The following is a 17,185-nucleotide window of genomic DNA, read 5'->3' on the forward strand; positions in this document are numbered from 1 at the left end:
TCATATTTTTCTTGGAAGCTTTGGATGTAGAAGCCCTGATATTGCTATCCTCTTCTGAGGGTGCACCTTGATCTTCCTTGTCACTAAAGAAACTTTCTATAATCCTCACCTTTGTCTGCTCATCTTGCCTCTCTTTTACTTGACCTTTAACTCCTGCAAATGGGGCACTGTTTCCAAGCTGCACTGTCCCAAGCTTCAGGGGGTCTCAAGTGGTATGATTTAAGGAGGGGCAGGTTCTTCACTCACCTGACCTGTTCCCTGGTCCAAAGATAACTCCAGGCCAACTTGCAAATTAACTAGACAGTGAAACTTTGTATGCTGTTGTTGTTAGCACCCATGAGCCTGCGCCCTTCTCCCACCTGTGCCAGCACCACTCAATCCTACTTCCTGGTTCCCAGTAGGGGTGAAACACCCAAGTTCCAGTTCAGTGCCAGCAGAGACCCCTGTAATCTCCCCTGTCGAAACACTCAACCCTCTCATCAGATCATGAGCTTAGTTCCAGACAACACTGGCACTGCAGCTGATTCAGAGGCTCTGGGGCTCTCTTTCTGTGGCTCAGTCTGCCAGGGACTTGATCTGTGTCACCATGACTGTGGGGTTGGGCTCTACTCACACCCCAGCACAGTGGTTCCCTCCTGCCGACCTTCTAAGCCTTCTTTGGATGGAAAATGATCTCAGCCTGTTATTTTGTTGGTTCTGCTGCTCCAGGAATTGGCCTATGTCATTATTTAGCTGTCTTTTGGAGCGATTGTGTCATGAGTTCTGAGAGCTTACTGCCTTTCCCTTACTGCAAGCTTTCACAGGGGCTTCAGGGCTTAGCTTCTTGCTTTCTCTGGAGTGTATGTTTTCCTTCTGGCTTGTACTGGGGCATGGGACCTCCCACCTTGCTATGTTATCAAACAAAAAATCATGACTCCTTGTCCTCAAGGCACTTATAGTTTACAAGTAAGAAACAAAATGTGCACAGATAAATAAAATCAATAAAAAATCAATACCAAGTAATTTGGGGAGGGGAAATGAAGATTTGTTTTGAAGAAGGTAGGCTTTCATCAAAGTCCACTGTGGGGAGGGAGGCCTGCAATAGAGGGGGATTTACTAGAGAAGAGGAGAATGAGTGGAAAGTTAAGAAATTTGGAGTCTGCACTGACAGTATGAATAGTGGTTTTGTGAAATTCAAAGACATAGAGTTTCAGAAAGAGATTAGACAAATTTTGGGGGGTTTTTTATTCCATCAAAATAAAAGTCATTTGAGAAACTTTTTGGAGAAGTGCCTATTACTGAGTTCAGACAGACAAATTCTATTATTATACAATTTACCAAGTGCAGACTACAGAAATAAAATTTTTGATGTGAAATTATTTGATTCTAAAAATTCGTCCTTGAAGGATCATTAAAAAGGCATGTCCCAATCTTTATAGCCTCATGGACTACAAAATGAGGGGAATGGGAATATAAGACTGTCACTATGAATCTTCAAAAGTGGGCTAACTGAAAGCAATGGGATCTAAAATTTGAGGTACTCATCTTTCGGAAAATTGAGATTTAGAATGTTACCTTTTGTGACTGTAAATCCATATTTGATTTAGTTGATGCTTATCTTGGTTAGTTCTGAGCCTGGCTTTGATGCCCTGTGAATAATGTGGAATTTAGCTTCATGATTCTCTGTTAACTATGATTCTTACTTGGAATCAAAGAGAAAAAAGGGATCCCTCCCTCCTTCTCCCTACCCTCCACCCCATTGTTATTGCTTATGTCATGTAAGTTTGTGGCCTTGTAGGAACAGTTTTGATATTGTTATACCAATATCTCTTTTTTCTTTTCATAGATAATTTCTGCAATCTGGGCAGGTGAATTGTAGAAGTTTTTTGTTGTTGCAACACTAAATCTATTCATTAATAGATTATATTAAAACATCTCTTAGTTACTATAATAGAATGCATATATGAAAGATGTTACTGTTTTTAATCTGAATTTCTGGTCAACTCCATATTCTAAGCAAGTAATTACATGAATTCTTAGGTTTCCTGATAGATATGTCCTTAAAGTATCTCATTCTTTCTAGTAATATAAGGACAATATGTATCCTCAGAAGAAGTGGATAGAATACAGATGTAAACATTTTAAATTTTAATGGAGTAGTAAAATTTGAAAAAGCAACAAGATTAGACTGTTAGAAATCTAAGAACTAGCATATATCTCTATACACACATATGTGCATTATGTTTATTTGGAAGCCAATCATGTGTGTATATAAATGTGTATATGCATATGTGTGCATGTATATGTGTGTATGTGTGTTATTTTTCAGTTGTTTCAGTCATCTCTGACACTTTGTGACCCCATTTGGGAGTTTTAATGAGAAAGACACTGCAAGGGGTTTGCCATCTCCTTCTCCACCACATTTTACATATGAACAATTGAGGCAAACAGGGTTAAATGAATTGCCCATAATCATAAAGCTAGTAAGTATCTGAAGCTTGATTTGAATTCAAGAAGATGAATCTTCCTGATTCCAAGTCCAATGCTCTATCCAGTGTACCATAAAGCTAATATAAATGTATGTAGGTGTGTATGCATGCATATTTGCATTTATGTGAATATAGATGCATATATGTGTGTACATAAATGTACATGTATGTATGTATGTATGTATGTATGCAAACTTCCAAATGTTTCTAATGGGAAACATAGGCTTTAAGTATGTTTTGGTAATAAGTTTTCAAAACTGAATAAAGACTTTACATATAAGTTAGCAATAATAATGGTAAAAGAATTTTACAGTATGGATTTTTGGGGGGAAGCTAGGTGGCACAGTGGATAAAGCACCAACCCTGGAGTCAGGAGAACCTGAGTTCAAATCCAGCCTCAGAGACTTGACACTTACTAGCTGTGTGACCCTGGGCAAGTCACTTAATCCTCATGGCCCCATGCAAAAAAAAAAGAAAAAAGAAAAAAAATTATGGATTTTTTTTCCTATTATGAAGTTTCTGTCTAATAATATTAAGAAAGAGAAGTACTCATTTTATAAGTAAGTTCCTCATGGACGTTTTTTTTCTCCCTCCCTCCCTCCCTTTCCTCCCCCCTTCACAAGACAGCAACCAGGTTATATATGTACAATCCACAAGTGCTCTTTTTATCAGTTCTTTCTATGGGGGTGGATAGTAAGCTACATCATTAGTCCCTTGGGATTGTCTTGGATAATTGCATTGCTGAGAGTAGTTAAATCATTCACAATTGCTCACTGAACAATACTGCTATCACTATGCACAATGTCCTCCCAGTTCTGCTCACTTCACTATACATCAGTTCATGAGTCTTTTCAGGTTTTCCTGTTTGTCATTTCTTATACCACAAGATCATTCCACCACAATCATATACCACAGATTCTTCAGTCATTCCTCAATTGATGGACATTCCCTTGATTCTCAATTTTTAGCCTCCACAAAGAGTTGCTATAAATATTTTTTGTGCAATTTTCCCCCCTTTTCTCTTTTTCATGATTACTATTGTTAACTGTTTCCCTTCCATTCTATTCCCTTCCCCATGTTGTTTATTCTATTATCCCTCTTCTTTCATCCTATCCCTCTTCAAAAGGGATTTGCTTCTGTCTGTCCCCTCCCCCAATCTGCCCTCCCTTCTTTTGTCCCTCTCTCTTTATCCTCTTCCCCTCCTATTTTCCTGCAGGGTTAGAGAGATTATTCCACCCAATTGAGTGTGTATGTTATTCCCTCTGTGAGCCAATTCTAATGAGATTCAGGTCTTTGAGCCTTTTCTGAGGGTAAAATTCATTTACTGCCCTGCTCCTCCCCCATCTCTCCTCCCACTCCATAAGCCTTTTCCTGTTTCTTTCATGTAGGATTTCACCTCTGCCTTTCCCCCTCCCCCAGTGTATTACCATCACCCCTCAATTTAACCCTAAAGATGTCATCATGGGGAAGCTAGGTGACACAGTGGACAAAGCATCCACCCTGGACCCAGGGTATCCCGGCCAAAATTCGGCATCAGACACAAAACAGTGACCCACTGCACGATCATGTCCCCCAACTCCAATTTTTTATAGTTCTCTAGGGTCTTTTATTTGAAAGTCAAATTTGCCTTTCAGTTCAGGCCTTTCCATCACAAATATCTGAAAGTCCTCTTTTTGATTAAAGTCCCATTTTTCCTCTGAAACATTATGAGGAGTTTTGCTGGGTAGGTGATTCTTGGTTGTAATCCCAATTCCTTCGCCCTTTGGTCCTTTAATGTAGAAGCTGCTAGATCTTGTGCTATCCTGACTGGGGCTCCACAGTACTTGAATTCTTTCTTTTTGGCAGCTTGCAATATTTTCTCCTTGCCCTGAGAACTCTGGAATTTGGCTATAATATTCCTAGGAGTTTTCCTTTGGGGATCTCTTTCTGGAGGTGATTAGTGGATTCTTTCAATTTCTATTTTAGCTTCTGCTTCTGGAATTTCAGGGTAATTTTCCCTGAAAATATCTTGGAAGATGGTGTCTAAGCTCTTTCCTTGATCATGGCTTTCAGGCAGACCAATAATTTTCAAATTATTTCTCCTGGACCTAATTTCCAGGTCAGCAGTTTTTCCCAGAAGATATTTCACATTACCCTCTATTTTTTTCTTCATTTGGATTTGTTTTATTGTGTCTTGGTTTCTCTTATAGTCACTGGCTTCCATTTGTTCAATCCCAATTCTTAGGCAATTATTTTCATCAGAGAGCCTTTCCATTTGGCTTTTCAAGATGTTGACTTTTTTCTCATGTCTTTCCTGCATCACCCTCATTTCTCTTTCCATTTTTTCCTCTACCTCTCTAACTTTATCTCCAAAGTCCTTTTTGAGCACCTCTATGGCCTGAGACCAATTCAAATTTTTCTTGGAAGCTTTAGATACAGGGGCCCTGATGTTGACATCTTCCTCTGAGAGTGCACCTTGATCTTCCTTGTCACTGAAGAAACTTTCTATGGTCCTCACCTTTCTCTGTCTGCTCATCTTGCCTTTCTTTTATTTGACTTTTAGCTCCGTAAAGTGGGGGCACTGTTTCCAGGTGGCAGTATCCCCAGCTTCAGAAGTCCCAGGTGGTATGATTTAAGGAAGATGAGGTTCTTCACTCACCTGGTCTGTTCCCTGGTCTGTAGATGACCCCAGACCAACTTGTTAATCAACCAGCTTTGTGTGCTGTGGCTGTCAGCTCTGATGAGCCTGTGCCCCTCCCCTACCTGGGCCACTGCTACTCAAGCCTACCTCCTGGTTCTTATCAGGGGTGAAATACCCATGTTCTGCCTCAGCACCAACATCAACCCCTGTAGTCTCCCCCCTGCCCAGGGCTCAGCCCTCTCACCAGACTGTGAGCTTAGTTCCAGATGACATTGATGCTTCAGCTGACTCAGAGGCTCTGGGGGTCTCCTTCTCTGGTGAGGCTTTCCTGGGACTGGATCTGTGTCAGGGTGACTGTGGGGTTGGGCTTGACTCTTGTATCAGCACAGCAGCTCCCTCCTTCTGACCTCCCAAGCCATTCTTGGTTAGAAGATGATTTCAGCACATTCTTCTGTGGGTTTTACTGCTCCAGACTTTGTCCTATGGCATTATTTTCTCAGGACCCTTTTGAAGATTTTTTCTTCAGCCTCTTCAAGTTGTTGTCCATATCAAGGTACAAGGTTCAGAAAGAGTAAGCAGTAAAAAAACCTGCAATTCTTGGAATTTTCCATTGAATCATGTGTTCCTAAATTGATGTTCTTATAGCTCAGTTGTTTTTAATCATAAATATTAATAAATAGGTTTTTATTCATAAAATATGAGCTAGTTTTCACCATATGAACTAGTTAAGGGAAAACCTAATTTAGATGGTTATACTAAGTTGCATCGAAGCTTGTTACTGACACATTTTACCAGTATCACCTGGGAATCTCTGCAAGTAACTTGAAACCAGAGAAGATAGATCTACTAAGAGAGCTGCCCTGAGAATAAGGTCTGTTCTACAATTTCCAAGGAACGATGTTCCCAAGCACTAAATGACTACAGCTATGACTCAAATTGTGCCAATTAAATGGATGTTGGGAGTTGGTTACAAGGAGACTTGTTGTTATTTAATATTCATAATCATTATTGTTTTGTCCTGCCTTTTTTTTTGTTTCATGGTGTTTATATATGCCTACAAGAGAGATATACCATATAACTTTTATTTGGTATTTGGGGATCTATCCTGCTACTTTTTAGTCAAGTAAAAGTTTGTTTGTTTTTTACCAAAACATGAATTATGGAATAATAATGGGAAGTTTGAACTTCCTCAAAATGATTTAATTTTTTTGTTAGCTACTGTGACAAAAGTAGCTAACTGGGGATATATAAATCTCCCCTCAAATAAATTATTTGTGAATCCTCTAAGTAGTTTAATCCAAGCTTAAGTGTTTTGGTCAAGTTGACTGGCAAAATTGCTTTATTCTCTATGTGTGGTTTGTGTATTGTCACCCTTGTCTAAATCTTCTGCAAAACACTTCCACTCTGACTTGCTCTTCTCTACCAAATGACCTAATAGCCCCCCCCCATTTACACTAAAACATTTATAGCAGCTCTTTTTTTCTGAGAGCAAAGAATTTAAAAGAAAAATGCCTGACTGGGGAATGGCTAAACCATTTGTGGATACAATGGATATATGGATACATGGACACAATTATAATATGACTGTGCTACCAAAAAATAATAAATGCAATGAATACAAAAAAGCATTTAAAAATCTACATGAACTGATTCAAAATAAAGTTGAGAATATAATATATACAATAATTATTACAATGTAAAGGGTTAAACAATAAACAAAACCAAAAGTAAATGTGAAACTAAAGAACAGGAATGACTAGAAAAAAGAAACATGAGAAGACACTCCCTACTTACTCTTTGCAAAGGTAAGAAGTTCAAAAGTGCTATAGTACATATTTTCACATGCTTAGTTATGCTGATTTCCTCTTCTTTTTCTTTCTTGTTTTTAAAATTCTATTTGTTATATGGGATAGCAATTTTGGAAGGGAGAGGAATTTGTTTTGCTCAACCATTGATATTTCTTCTGGGGGGGGTTGGTCATTGATATTTCTGATGAAGGTTTTTTAGGTATTTTTTTCTTGGGGAAGGGAACAGAGAAGGTAAAAAAATAAATGCCTGTTCATTTTTTAAAAGTAAGCTAACCCAACCTAGTTTCATTTATTAATTAATTGACTTTATGTCTTTTTAACTTTCAGAACTTCTGTATGCACTGGGCCCTTTATAATTTATTAAATGTATTACTTTTTGTTTGTTTATTTTTTGTTTTTTGGATTTTTTTGTGGGTTTTTTTTGCGGGGCAATGAGGGTTAAGTGACTTGCCCAGGGTCACACAGCTAGTTAAGTGTCAAGTGTCTGAGGTTGGATTTGAACTCAGGTCCTCCTGAATCCAAGGCCAGTGCTTTATCCACTGTGCCACCTAGCTGCCCCCAAATGTATTACTTTTCAAAGTTGTTTTAGTTGCATATCTAATTCAATGATTTTCCATTTTGTTGATGAACTAAAGATCTAGATTTTTTCCCCTAGATCTGCCTATGTAAAATCTTAGCTTTGTTATATTGGATTATTATTTTTATTGATAAAATTATCTAATTTTCTCTATTTTCCTTTGATTCACGTATTTTAGTTTCCTAAGTCTAATTTTTTTCAAACAACCTTCTATTGATTATAATTTTATTATGCTGTGGTTAGTAAAAAAATATAATATTTCTGGATTTTGGCATATACTGCAAAGTTTTTTATGCATTTAATTACCATATACTTGACTTTACAGCTAAACTGTGTATGATTTCCATTCTACAATAGTTTTATTAAAACTATTCAAATCTTTAACCTATTTTTTTGTTTATATTTTGATTAGGTTCCTCCAAGTTTGATAAAGATGCATTAAAGCCCCCAATATTGCTTTGCTGTCTCTTTTCTCAAAATGATTCATTTTTATTTCAGTACATATGCACACATGAATTACATACATCTACTACTATTACTATTACCACTAATCATGATTATAGTAATTGTCTATATAATGGTTTTAAACATAATATAGTTCTACAGTTTATCTTATTTATCATTTAAATGCCTATTTTTGAATTATATTAGATGTCGATTGTTTACTTTTTCACTATCACTTAGGATAAATAAATTTTATTCTAACTTCTCATCTTTACTGTCAGGAAAACTTTTTTATTGCTCATAAATAACTTAACTCTATGCAGTTCCATGATTTTAGTTTGTCTATATTTGCCTCAAATTGGCCAAATATAGTTATCTTTCTACGTTTCTCTTTTTCCCCTGTGTTTATATTTCAAGATTTCAGCTCTGGCACAAGAAATGTTTCAAAATCCTCTCTCCTCTTTCCCCTCAGAAGAAAAATCCTCTCACCAGAGGAATTCAATCTCATATTTAACTGGTGATTAAACAAAAGGCCACATCTTCCTCTCTCTTCCCATCCAAAAGAAAGGGCTTTAGCTAAAACTGATCCCAGGACATGAGAATGTTTATGTCTGTAGTGAAGGAAAAGATATAGGTTGGAGTTTTATTCTAAGGAAAGAGGAGGAGCCTAGCCTAAAGAAAGAATGCCATTCAAAAAGAAAAGTTAATTAAGTTGTTTTGGTCATTATATGGAGGACTGGGAATTGAACTCCTCCTAAGAGCTCAGTAAAAAAAATGAGAAAATAACACCAAAAAAATGACTTTTATGATACCAAATATAATCAAAACCCAAGCCCAGAAGAGGAGAATAACTCAAAAACATCTATAATGAAATTCTGGCATAAAAAATAGCTTTTCCAGAAGAACAAGTACAATTCTTTGAAGAAATAATACAAGAATTAAGATATAAAACAAGTGAGAGCTATGGAGGAGAGAAGTGGCGGGGGGGGGGGGAGGGAATAAATACCCTAACAAAAGAAATGAGAATGGGATCAGATGGAAAAATAACCACAGGAGACAACAAAGAATTTTTAAACAGTCAAAAGAATGAGAAAATGAAGGAAAATATAGCTCATTAAAAAAATGACCTGGAAAACAGATCAAGGAATGATAACTTAAGCATCATAGGATTACTTAAATTACATGAAGAAAGTGAAAGAAAGGAAGGAACAAAGGAAGGAAGGAAGGAAGGAAGGAAGGAAGGAAGGAAGGAAGGAAGGAAGGAAGGAAGGAAGGAAGGAAGGAAGGAAGAATCTGGATATGTTATTTCAAGAAAATTCCCCAGAAAAAAAGGTGACAATGAAAAGAGATCATAAAAAAGCAAAAATGACCCACATGTACAAAAATATTTATAGCTTCTCTGTTTGAAGTAGTAAAGAATTGGAAATTGAGGGGATTTACCATTAGTTTGGGAATGGCTAAACAAGTTTGGAATGGAATGCTATTGTTCTGTAAGAAATAATAAACAGGTGGAGCCAAGATGGCAGAGAGGCTATGACTCCCACAAGCTCTAGATAAACCCATCCACTCACTCCCAAATAATGCGGTTAAAAAAAAAAAAACAACAGAGCAGCCTAATGCACATAAGAATAGAGTGAGACTATTTTTCAACTGCGGGGCAGCTAGGTGGCGCAGTGGATAGAGAACTGGCCCTGGATTCAGGAGGTCCTGAGTTCAAATCCGACCTCAGACACTTGACACTTGCTAGCTGTGTGACCCTGGGCAAGTCCCTTAACCCCAATTGCCCCACCAAAACAAAACAAAAGGGCAATTGCGATCACCTATTGATCAGACTGAACAGCTCAGAGAACAGTTCGGAACCAGCCAGGAACAGCCAGTGCTTCCAGAGTGCCTCAGAGTCATCAGTACCAGCAGCTTCTGAGACTCTGATTGCGGACTGGTGAGGGGGCTCAGTGGTAGGCTGGTTTGAAGTGGAGGCAGTCTCTGCTGGAGTTGGGGCAAAGCACCTTGGTTCTGAACCAGTGGGCTGAATCAGAATGGTGGTGGCCCAGTGGGGGAGGGGCACAGGCACACCAAGCTTCTGACCATAGAGAATCAGAGTTCAATCAGACTTCTGTTTCCAGGTCAAAGAGAAAGCAGCTGTGGTTACTCACAGGCCAGGCAGGCTGAGAAGAAGCCCAATCACCCCTGGGCCATGCTGTAGCTCAGAACAGTGTGTCCTGGAAGCAGCAATGGTTCGCATACATGTAGAGATAGTTTTCAACATTTGTTTTTATAATATTTCTCTGTCTGCTCATCTTGCCCACCTATTTTTTGACTTTTAACTCCTTCTTAAAGTGGGGCACTGCTTCCAGGCTGCACTGTCCCAAGTGTCAGGGGGTCCCAGGTGATATGATTCATGGAGTGGCTAATTCTTCACTAGACCATCCTGTGCTCTTGTCTATATTTAACCCCAAGCCTACTTACTATCCAACCAGGAAACAAAATTTTGTTTCACTTGGTTAATAGCTCCTGTGAGCCTGTGCCCCTCTGCCATCTGGGCTACTGCAACTCAAAATTTCTTCCTGGTTCCCAGCTGGGGTAAAGCAACCGAATTCCTCCTCAGTTCCACCAGAGACCCTTGTTTTCTCCCCCTGGTCAACTGCTCAGCCCTCTCACCAGACTGTGAGCTTAGTTCCAGAAGATACCAGCACTGTAGCTGATTTGGGGCGCTGGGGGTAAATTTCTCTGGTGTGGCCTATGTGTGGCTGGATCTGTGTAAACACAACCATGTGGTTGGGCTCCACTCCCAGTAGACCCCTCCTGCTTAAACTTCTTTTTTACTTTTTAAAAAATTAATTAATTAATTAATTAATTAGATTATTTGATTTAATTAATTAATTAATTTATTTATTTATTTTGGCAGGGCAATGGGGGTTAAGTGACTTGCCCACAGTTACACAGCTAGTTAGTGTCAAGTGTCTAAGGCCAGATTTGAACTCAGGTCCTCCTGATTCTAGGGCCAGCGCTCTATCCACTGCACCACCTAGCTGCCCCAAGTCAATTTGTTCTTAATATGTCATTATCCACTTTTCTAGGTAAGTTATTTTTGATAGTAGATGTTGATCATATTCAGTCATTTTTCAGTTGCATCCAATTCTTTGTTTATACCATTTGGAGTTTTCTTGACACTAAAGTCTCATAGTAGAGTGGTTTGTCATTTACTTCTCCAGATCATTTTACATGAGGAATACTGATGGGAACAGGGTATCTTAAAACTATGTCTTTGCTCCAGTTTAAAACATCATCACTACATAAAACTGATTATTTATTTTCTAGTTTTTAGCATAATATCTATTGCACCTAAAACAAGCTTGATGATTGTCTGACTGTTAATCTTCATGCTACACCTGGAGAAATACTCTTCTGTACTTGAATATAGGATTTTCAAACTCAATTTACACTCACCCTTAAAATGTCCTTCAGAAAGTGTTATCTCTGAATTAATTTCTGTTTAAGTCAGAAAAACTAAAATTCATCAAAATAGCCAACTCTGAGTTACGCAGATGGTACTGGTCAACCTTTCACTTACCAGGATGCTATGCTAAAAAGAGAAGTCACAGCAAGTACCCTGGTTTTCCCACTCATTCTCCCACCCTTCTTCCCTCTCTCCACCCAATCTCTTGTCATAATATCTATCAAAAAGTAAATAAAAACATTAATGAACAAAAATTTTAATATTTAATAAACTGAGTTGATAACAAACATATAATACCCCAAAATAGTTCCATACCTGTTTTATTGGAGAGTTTAAATGATACCATCTTATCAGGAATATTACATACACTCCTCACTGAAGCAATACAGCTGTAATTAGCATAGTCCTGAGGTCGAAGATTCTTTAGCTTTAAGATTTTTGTTTCACCCTGAAAATGTAGAAAAGGTTATTATAAAGAACCTATAATTAACTAGAAAGAGTAATTTAATTACACTGTATTAATTCAGAAGATTAAAATGCAAATATAAAAAATCTGTTATATTTTCATGTATTATTTTAAACAAATTTTCCTATTTCTTAAAATAGATTATATTTTACAGTATCATAAAATCTATATATAATCTTTCTCTACCTTATAAAGTCAATATAGCAAATTTGTCAACATCACATCTATTCAGTAATTCCTGCTGGGTTCTTTCTATATACTCCTTAGCTTGCATCATATTTGAAATGATTCTTAGTTTATATACATCTATCCTGTCATTGAATATGCCATTTATTAAGCTGATAGCACTGTGTTAAGTCCTTGGAATGTAAATAAAGGCAAAAACGCAACCTCTGCCCTCAAGGAGATCACATAAAGAAGAAGAAATCTTCCCTGTCTCTTCACAATGTCCCTACTCTCATTTAACCCCAACATACCAGAAATTTTGACTCTCCACCTGGCTCTGATAGACAAAATTTCTGCTCTATGTTGATTGGGTCCATTCTTCACCAGGTCTTCTCACAAGGATTTTAGCCCGCTCAATTTCCTGTTCCTCTTTGCATTATATCATTAGAATGTAAATTCCTTGAGATTATGAACTGTATTACTTGCTTATACTTGTATTCCCAGAACTTAGTACAGTGTCCAGTCCAGTAAGTACTTACTAAATTACCTTTTTCTTTCTTTCTTTCTTTCTTTCTTTCTTTCTTTCTTTCTTTCTTTCTTTCTTTCTTTCTTTCTTTCTTTCTATCTATCTATCTATCTATCTATCTATCTATCTATCTATCTATCTTTTCATTCATCCACCTATTCTCTCCAATACATCCATACATCCACACATCATCTCTAAAAACAATTCCAGATCAATCACTATCCCACCAGTCAACCTGGGGCCAAAAGTATGGATACATCTTACCAACTGCTTTGTTTTTCCCTCCTTCCTTCCATTACTATAGGGAAGGAAGGGTGTACTAATCTAATACCCTGGCTGCATTAAGAATCCTTTTAATCAAGGAGAACATCAACAAAAGCTAACCTCCTTGTTCACCATTCTCCACTCAATCATATCCATTCATGTCTGCCCTGTCCTCTCCAGGTTCTTATTTAAACTGTAAAATGGGGATAATAGAATACCTGCATTCTAAGCTTGTTATGAGTATAAGATGAGATGATATTTGTAAAAGTGTTAAGCATAATGCCTAGAACATAGTAGGTGTTTTGTAAATAAATCCTCATTCCCTTACTTTCCTTTCCCTTCTCTTCTTTTCCTTTTCTGTGTTTTTTTCTTATAATTTATAGGCCTTTTTCTACAATCTCTTATCACTAATATCTCTTTTATTGATGTTCAAAATGTTTAGATGTATCATTGTATCCAGATACTGTGACTGTTATTCACTAGTTAAGACAGCCTTCCTCCTTTCTCAAGGAGTTTAGTTCCTGTCCAAAGTTCCTCTTTTTCTTCACCTCAATCCCTGCCCTTATAAGTGAGGATTTCATTATACAAACTGTTGTAACAAAATTATGACTCTTTGTAAAATATGATGAATATCCTTAGAAAACCCTAAAGAGCTCCTTCTAAAAGATACCAATTTTAACAAAGTTATGATATACAAAATCAACCTACACAAATCATCTGAATTCCATTTAAAATAACTGTAGATGATATTAAATATTTGAAAATCTTCCTGCTAAGGCAAATCCAGTAAGAACTCTAAAATAATTGGTAACCGATGTCAAGGCCAAATCTAACATTGTATTTATCATGACACCTGAGGTAATTATTGGGTTACCATAAAAGAACAGAGAAATAAGAGAAATGAGCATTGCCAAACTTCGTGGCTCTACAGACAGCCAATGCAGTATGTTGAGGGGATACTGAGTCAGCCTTAATCAGATGCATAGGATTGAGATGTCCATGGTATCAGGCATATAGGAGGGGGAATTGAAGTCAGGCATAGAATGAGATGGCATAGCCCCGCCATCTGGAGCTATGTGGGGGGAAAATTAAACCAAGAGAATCCAACCTCAGCTCTTGCCAATGGCTGTTTTCTCGGCCTTTCCCAAAGCAGTGCAGTACCTGGACTTCGTGCATGTCTCCCCTTCTGTGACAGTTCAATGCTTGCTCTTGTATGTATTCCTCTCATAGATGGCTGTCATCTTGGCTGCTCAGATCTGATAACTCAGAATAAAGGCAATTAATGCCTCAAATGGTAAGTTCCCATAATTCAAGACTCATATGGATTTAACAACTGAGGATAATAATGACAGCAAAAAATGTGAATTTGCTTTGACTCAGAATATAATATACAAAATGCAAGAATTCCAAACAATATAGTTTTTGTCAATGTGTCACTCAGTTTCTTTTCTTTCTTTTCATTCCCTCTACAATGTTAGTCATAAGTATCTGTAATGTTATTGCTTCATTTAAGGAAATTATGTTTAATGAAGCACAAGGGGGGGGGGGGGTCTGTAAGAAAATAATGGGCTTTGCCAATGCCCAAAGGCCCCATCTGGGATTGATTTGGATTGATTGGATTGACAGAGAATTGACTGACTTCACTGATTAATGTACTTGAAGTTTACTTGATTGAAACCACACCTGCCTGACTCTGAAGAGGGCATGTTCTCAGAGACTGTGGACTTTGACCTCAACACGGGACCACGCTCAAGTCCAGTGAATCAATGGACTTGAATGCTACTACCCAATTATCTTGGAGCAGTGTGTAGGCACTGCCTCTCTTCTGGATGCGCAGGTAGCTTCTACTCTACCAGGCACAGAAACTTCCTCTTTTTGGCCTGAGACTCTTAGGTGAAGGTGACTCTTTTTCTCTTCTTTCTCCCATAGATCCTAGCTGGCTTTCCTATCTTTCTGACCCAGGTGTTCTCTTTTTACTAATACCTGGTATGCTTTAATAAATGCTTAATGTCTAAAACTGGTGCTAAAGCTTCTAATTTATAAGTAAACCCTAGCTAATTTTCCCTACACTTGGGACAGGAATAAGGTGACCACACATTAGATTTTAAACTTCACAACAGGAAGTAAAATGAGTTAATTTTGATTGCTAAAAATTTAAACATTTTTTGCCCAAATAAGGCAAGATTAGAAGGGAAGAAGGAAACAAGGGTTTGGGGGCAAGGGCAAAATTAAAGCGAATTCCTCTCTAAGGCCTCATATCTCAAATAAACAGGAAACTGAGCCAAATTTACAAAAATAAGATCAATTCCCCAATTAATAAATGGTCAAGAGACTTGAAGGCAGATTTCAGAAGAAGAAATTAAATCAATAGTCACCTGAAAAAGTGCTTTAAATCACTACAACTTAGAGAGATGTAAAATAAAACCATACCAGCATATCACCTTACAACTATCAGATTGGCTAGCATGATAGAAAAGGAAAATGACAAATGCTGGAGGGAATGTGGAAAAAACTGTGCATACCCTTTGACCCAGCAATACCAGTGCTAGGTCCATATCCCAAAGAAATAGAAAAAAAAGTAAAAGGACCTAAATGTACAAAAATGTTTATAATAGCTCTTTTGTGGTGGCAAAGAATTGGAAATTGAGGGACTGACCATCAGTTGGTGAATGACCAACTTATGGCATACAGTTGGGATGGAGTACTATTGGGTTATAAGAAATGATGAGCAGGATGATTTTAGAAAACCTGGGAAGACATATGAACCAGCAAAATGAATGGAAGCAGGACAACATTGTACACAGCAGAGCTTCTTAAATTTTTTTCACTCATGACCCCTTTTCACCCAAGAAATTTTTACCTGACACCATGTATATAGGTATATAAAACAGGTATACATAGCTCTTTACTGTTGCCAAATTTTTCACAGCCCCACATTCAGTTATACAACCAAATATGGAATCAAAATCCACAGTTTAAGAAGCTAGGATATACAGTAACAGCAATATTCTAAGTATTATCAGCTGTAAAAGACTTTTGATCCTAGATAGAAGTGGCATGTAATTATGATGGAATATTATGGTGTCAGAAAACCTGGGAAGACTTATAAAAACTGATGAAAAGTGAATAGTACTAGGAAAACATTTAACAGCAAAACATAGTACAGTAATATTGTAATAATGATCAACTGTGAAAAATTTAGCTACTCTGAGCAAAATTATGATCCAAGACCCATCCAAAGGAACCATGACGAAAAATGCTATTTACCTCCAGGGAAAAAACTGATGAACTCTAAGTGAAAATTGAAGGATATATTGTTTTTAACTTTATTTTTCTTGGGAATTTTATGTGTATGTATTTTCTTTTATATCATGGCTAATATGCAAATATGTTTTTATGTTTTCACATGTATAAGTGACATGATATTGCTTTCCTTCTCAAGGGCTGAAGCAGTCCTGGGAGACAATGAGAAATTTGGAGGTCAAAATTTTTAAAAAATGAATGTTAAAAATTTTATTAAAAATTGGGAAATATTTAAATAAATAAATAAATCTTTTAAAAGAAATAACCAATTAAATAAACTTATTTTTAAAAGAAATGATTAATGTGATGAATATCAAAAAACATGAAAAGATCTACTTGAATTGGTAAAAAGTGAAAAAGCAGAGCTTAGACGTTGTTGCTGTTTAGTCAATCACATCCAACTTTTGATGACTCTATTTGGAGTTCTCATGGCAAATATACTGGAGCAGTTTGCCATTTTCTGGCTCATTTTACAGATGAAGAAACTGAGGCAAATAGGGTTAAGTGAATTTCCCAGGGTCACAGACCTAGCGTCTGATACCAATATGCAGAATGACTATAAGAGTAAATGGAAATAACCAGCAAAAAAAAAAAAGTGAATTTTATAAATATATAAAGAACAAGTATGGTTTGAAAGAAGAGATATGAAAAGACATCCCTTTAAAAAAGTGGGAAGTCCACACATTTTATCATATATTATTATGCTGACTCTCCCCTTTTTAAATATATTCTCCCCTCTTTAAAAATACTAATGCATGAAATAGCTTTTTGGGAAAAGAAGGAAGAAAAATAATACAGGGAGAAATTATTTTTATAAAAAGGGACATCTCAATAAAAACTTATTTATAAAACTTTTTTGAAAAAAAAAAAAAAGAAAAAATAGATCAAGAAGAAGTAATTTAGGCAGAGCCAAGATGGTGGAGAGAAGCAGGAAGTTGCCTGAGCTCTCCCAAGTTTCGCTCAAAAACAACATTAAATCAAGCCTCTAAATGGATTCTGGAACCACAGAAAGTACAAAAAGACAGAGCAACACAATCATCTTACTTGAGATAATTTAGAAGACTTCAGAAAAGGTCTGCCTCACTTG

The 17,185-nt window shown here is 37.0% G+C and overlaps 1 protein-coding gene across 1 annotated transcript in view; it reads right to left on the bottom strand.

Moving 5' to 3' along the window:
* Positions 1-17,185, bottom strand: part of MDGA2 (MAM domain containing glycosylphosphatidylinositol anchor 2) — a 707,950-nt gene that overhangs the window by 440,250 nt on the left and 250,515 nt on the right. The window contains exon 5 of the mRNA XM_043986356.1: positions 11,690-11,822. Within this exon, the coding sequence (XP_043842291.1) occupies positions 11,690-11,822 (133 nt within the window). The remainder of the gene's footprint in view (positions 1-11,689; positions 11,823-17,185) is intronic.

The sequence above is a fragment of the Dromiciops gliroides genome, chromosome 2 (assembly GCF_019393635.1).
Source record: "Dromiciops gliroides isolate mDroGli1 chromosome 2, mDroGli1.pri, whole genome shotgun sequence".
NCBI lineage: Eukaryota > Metazoa > Chordata > Mammalia > Microbiotheria > Microbiotheriidae > Dromiciops > Dromiciops gliroides.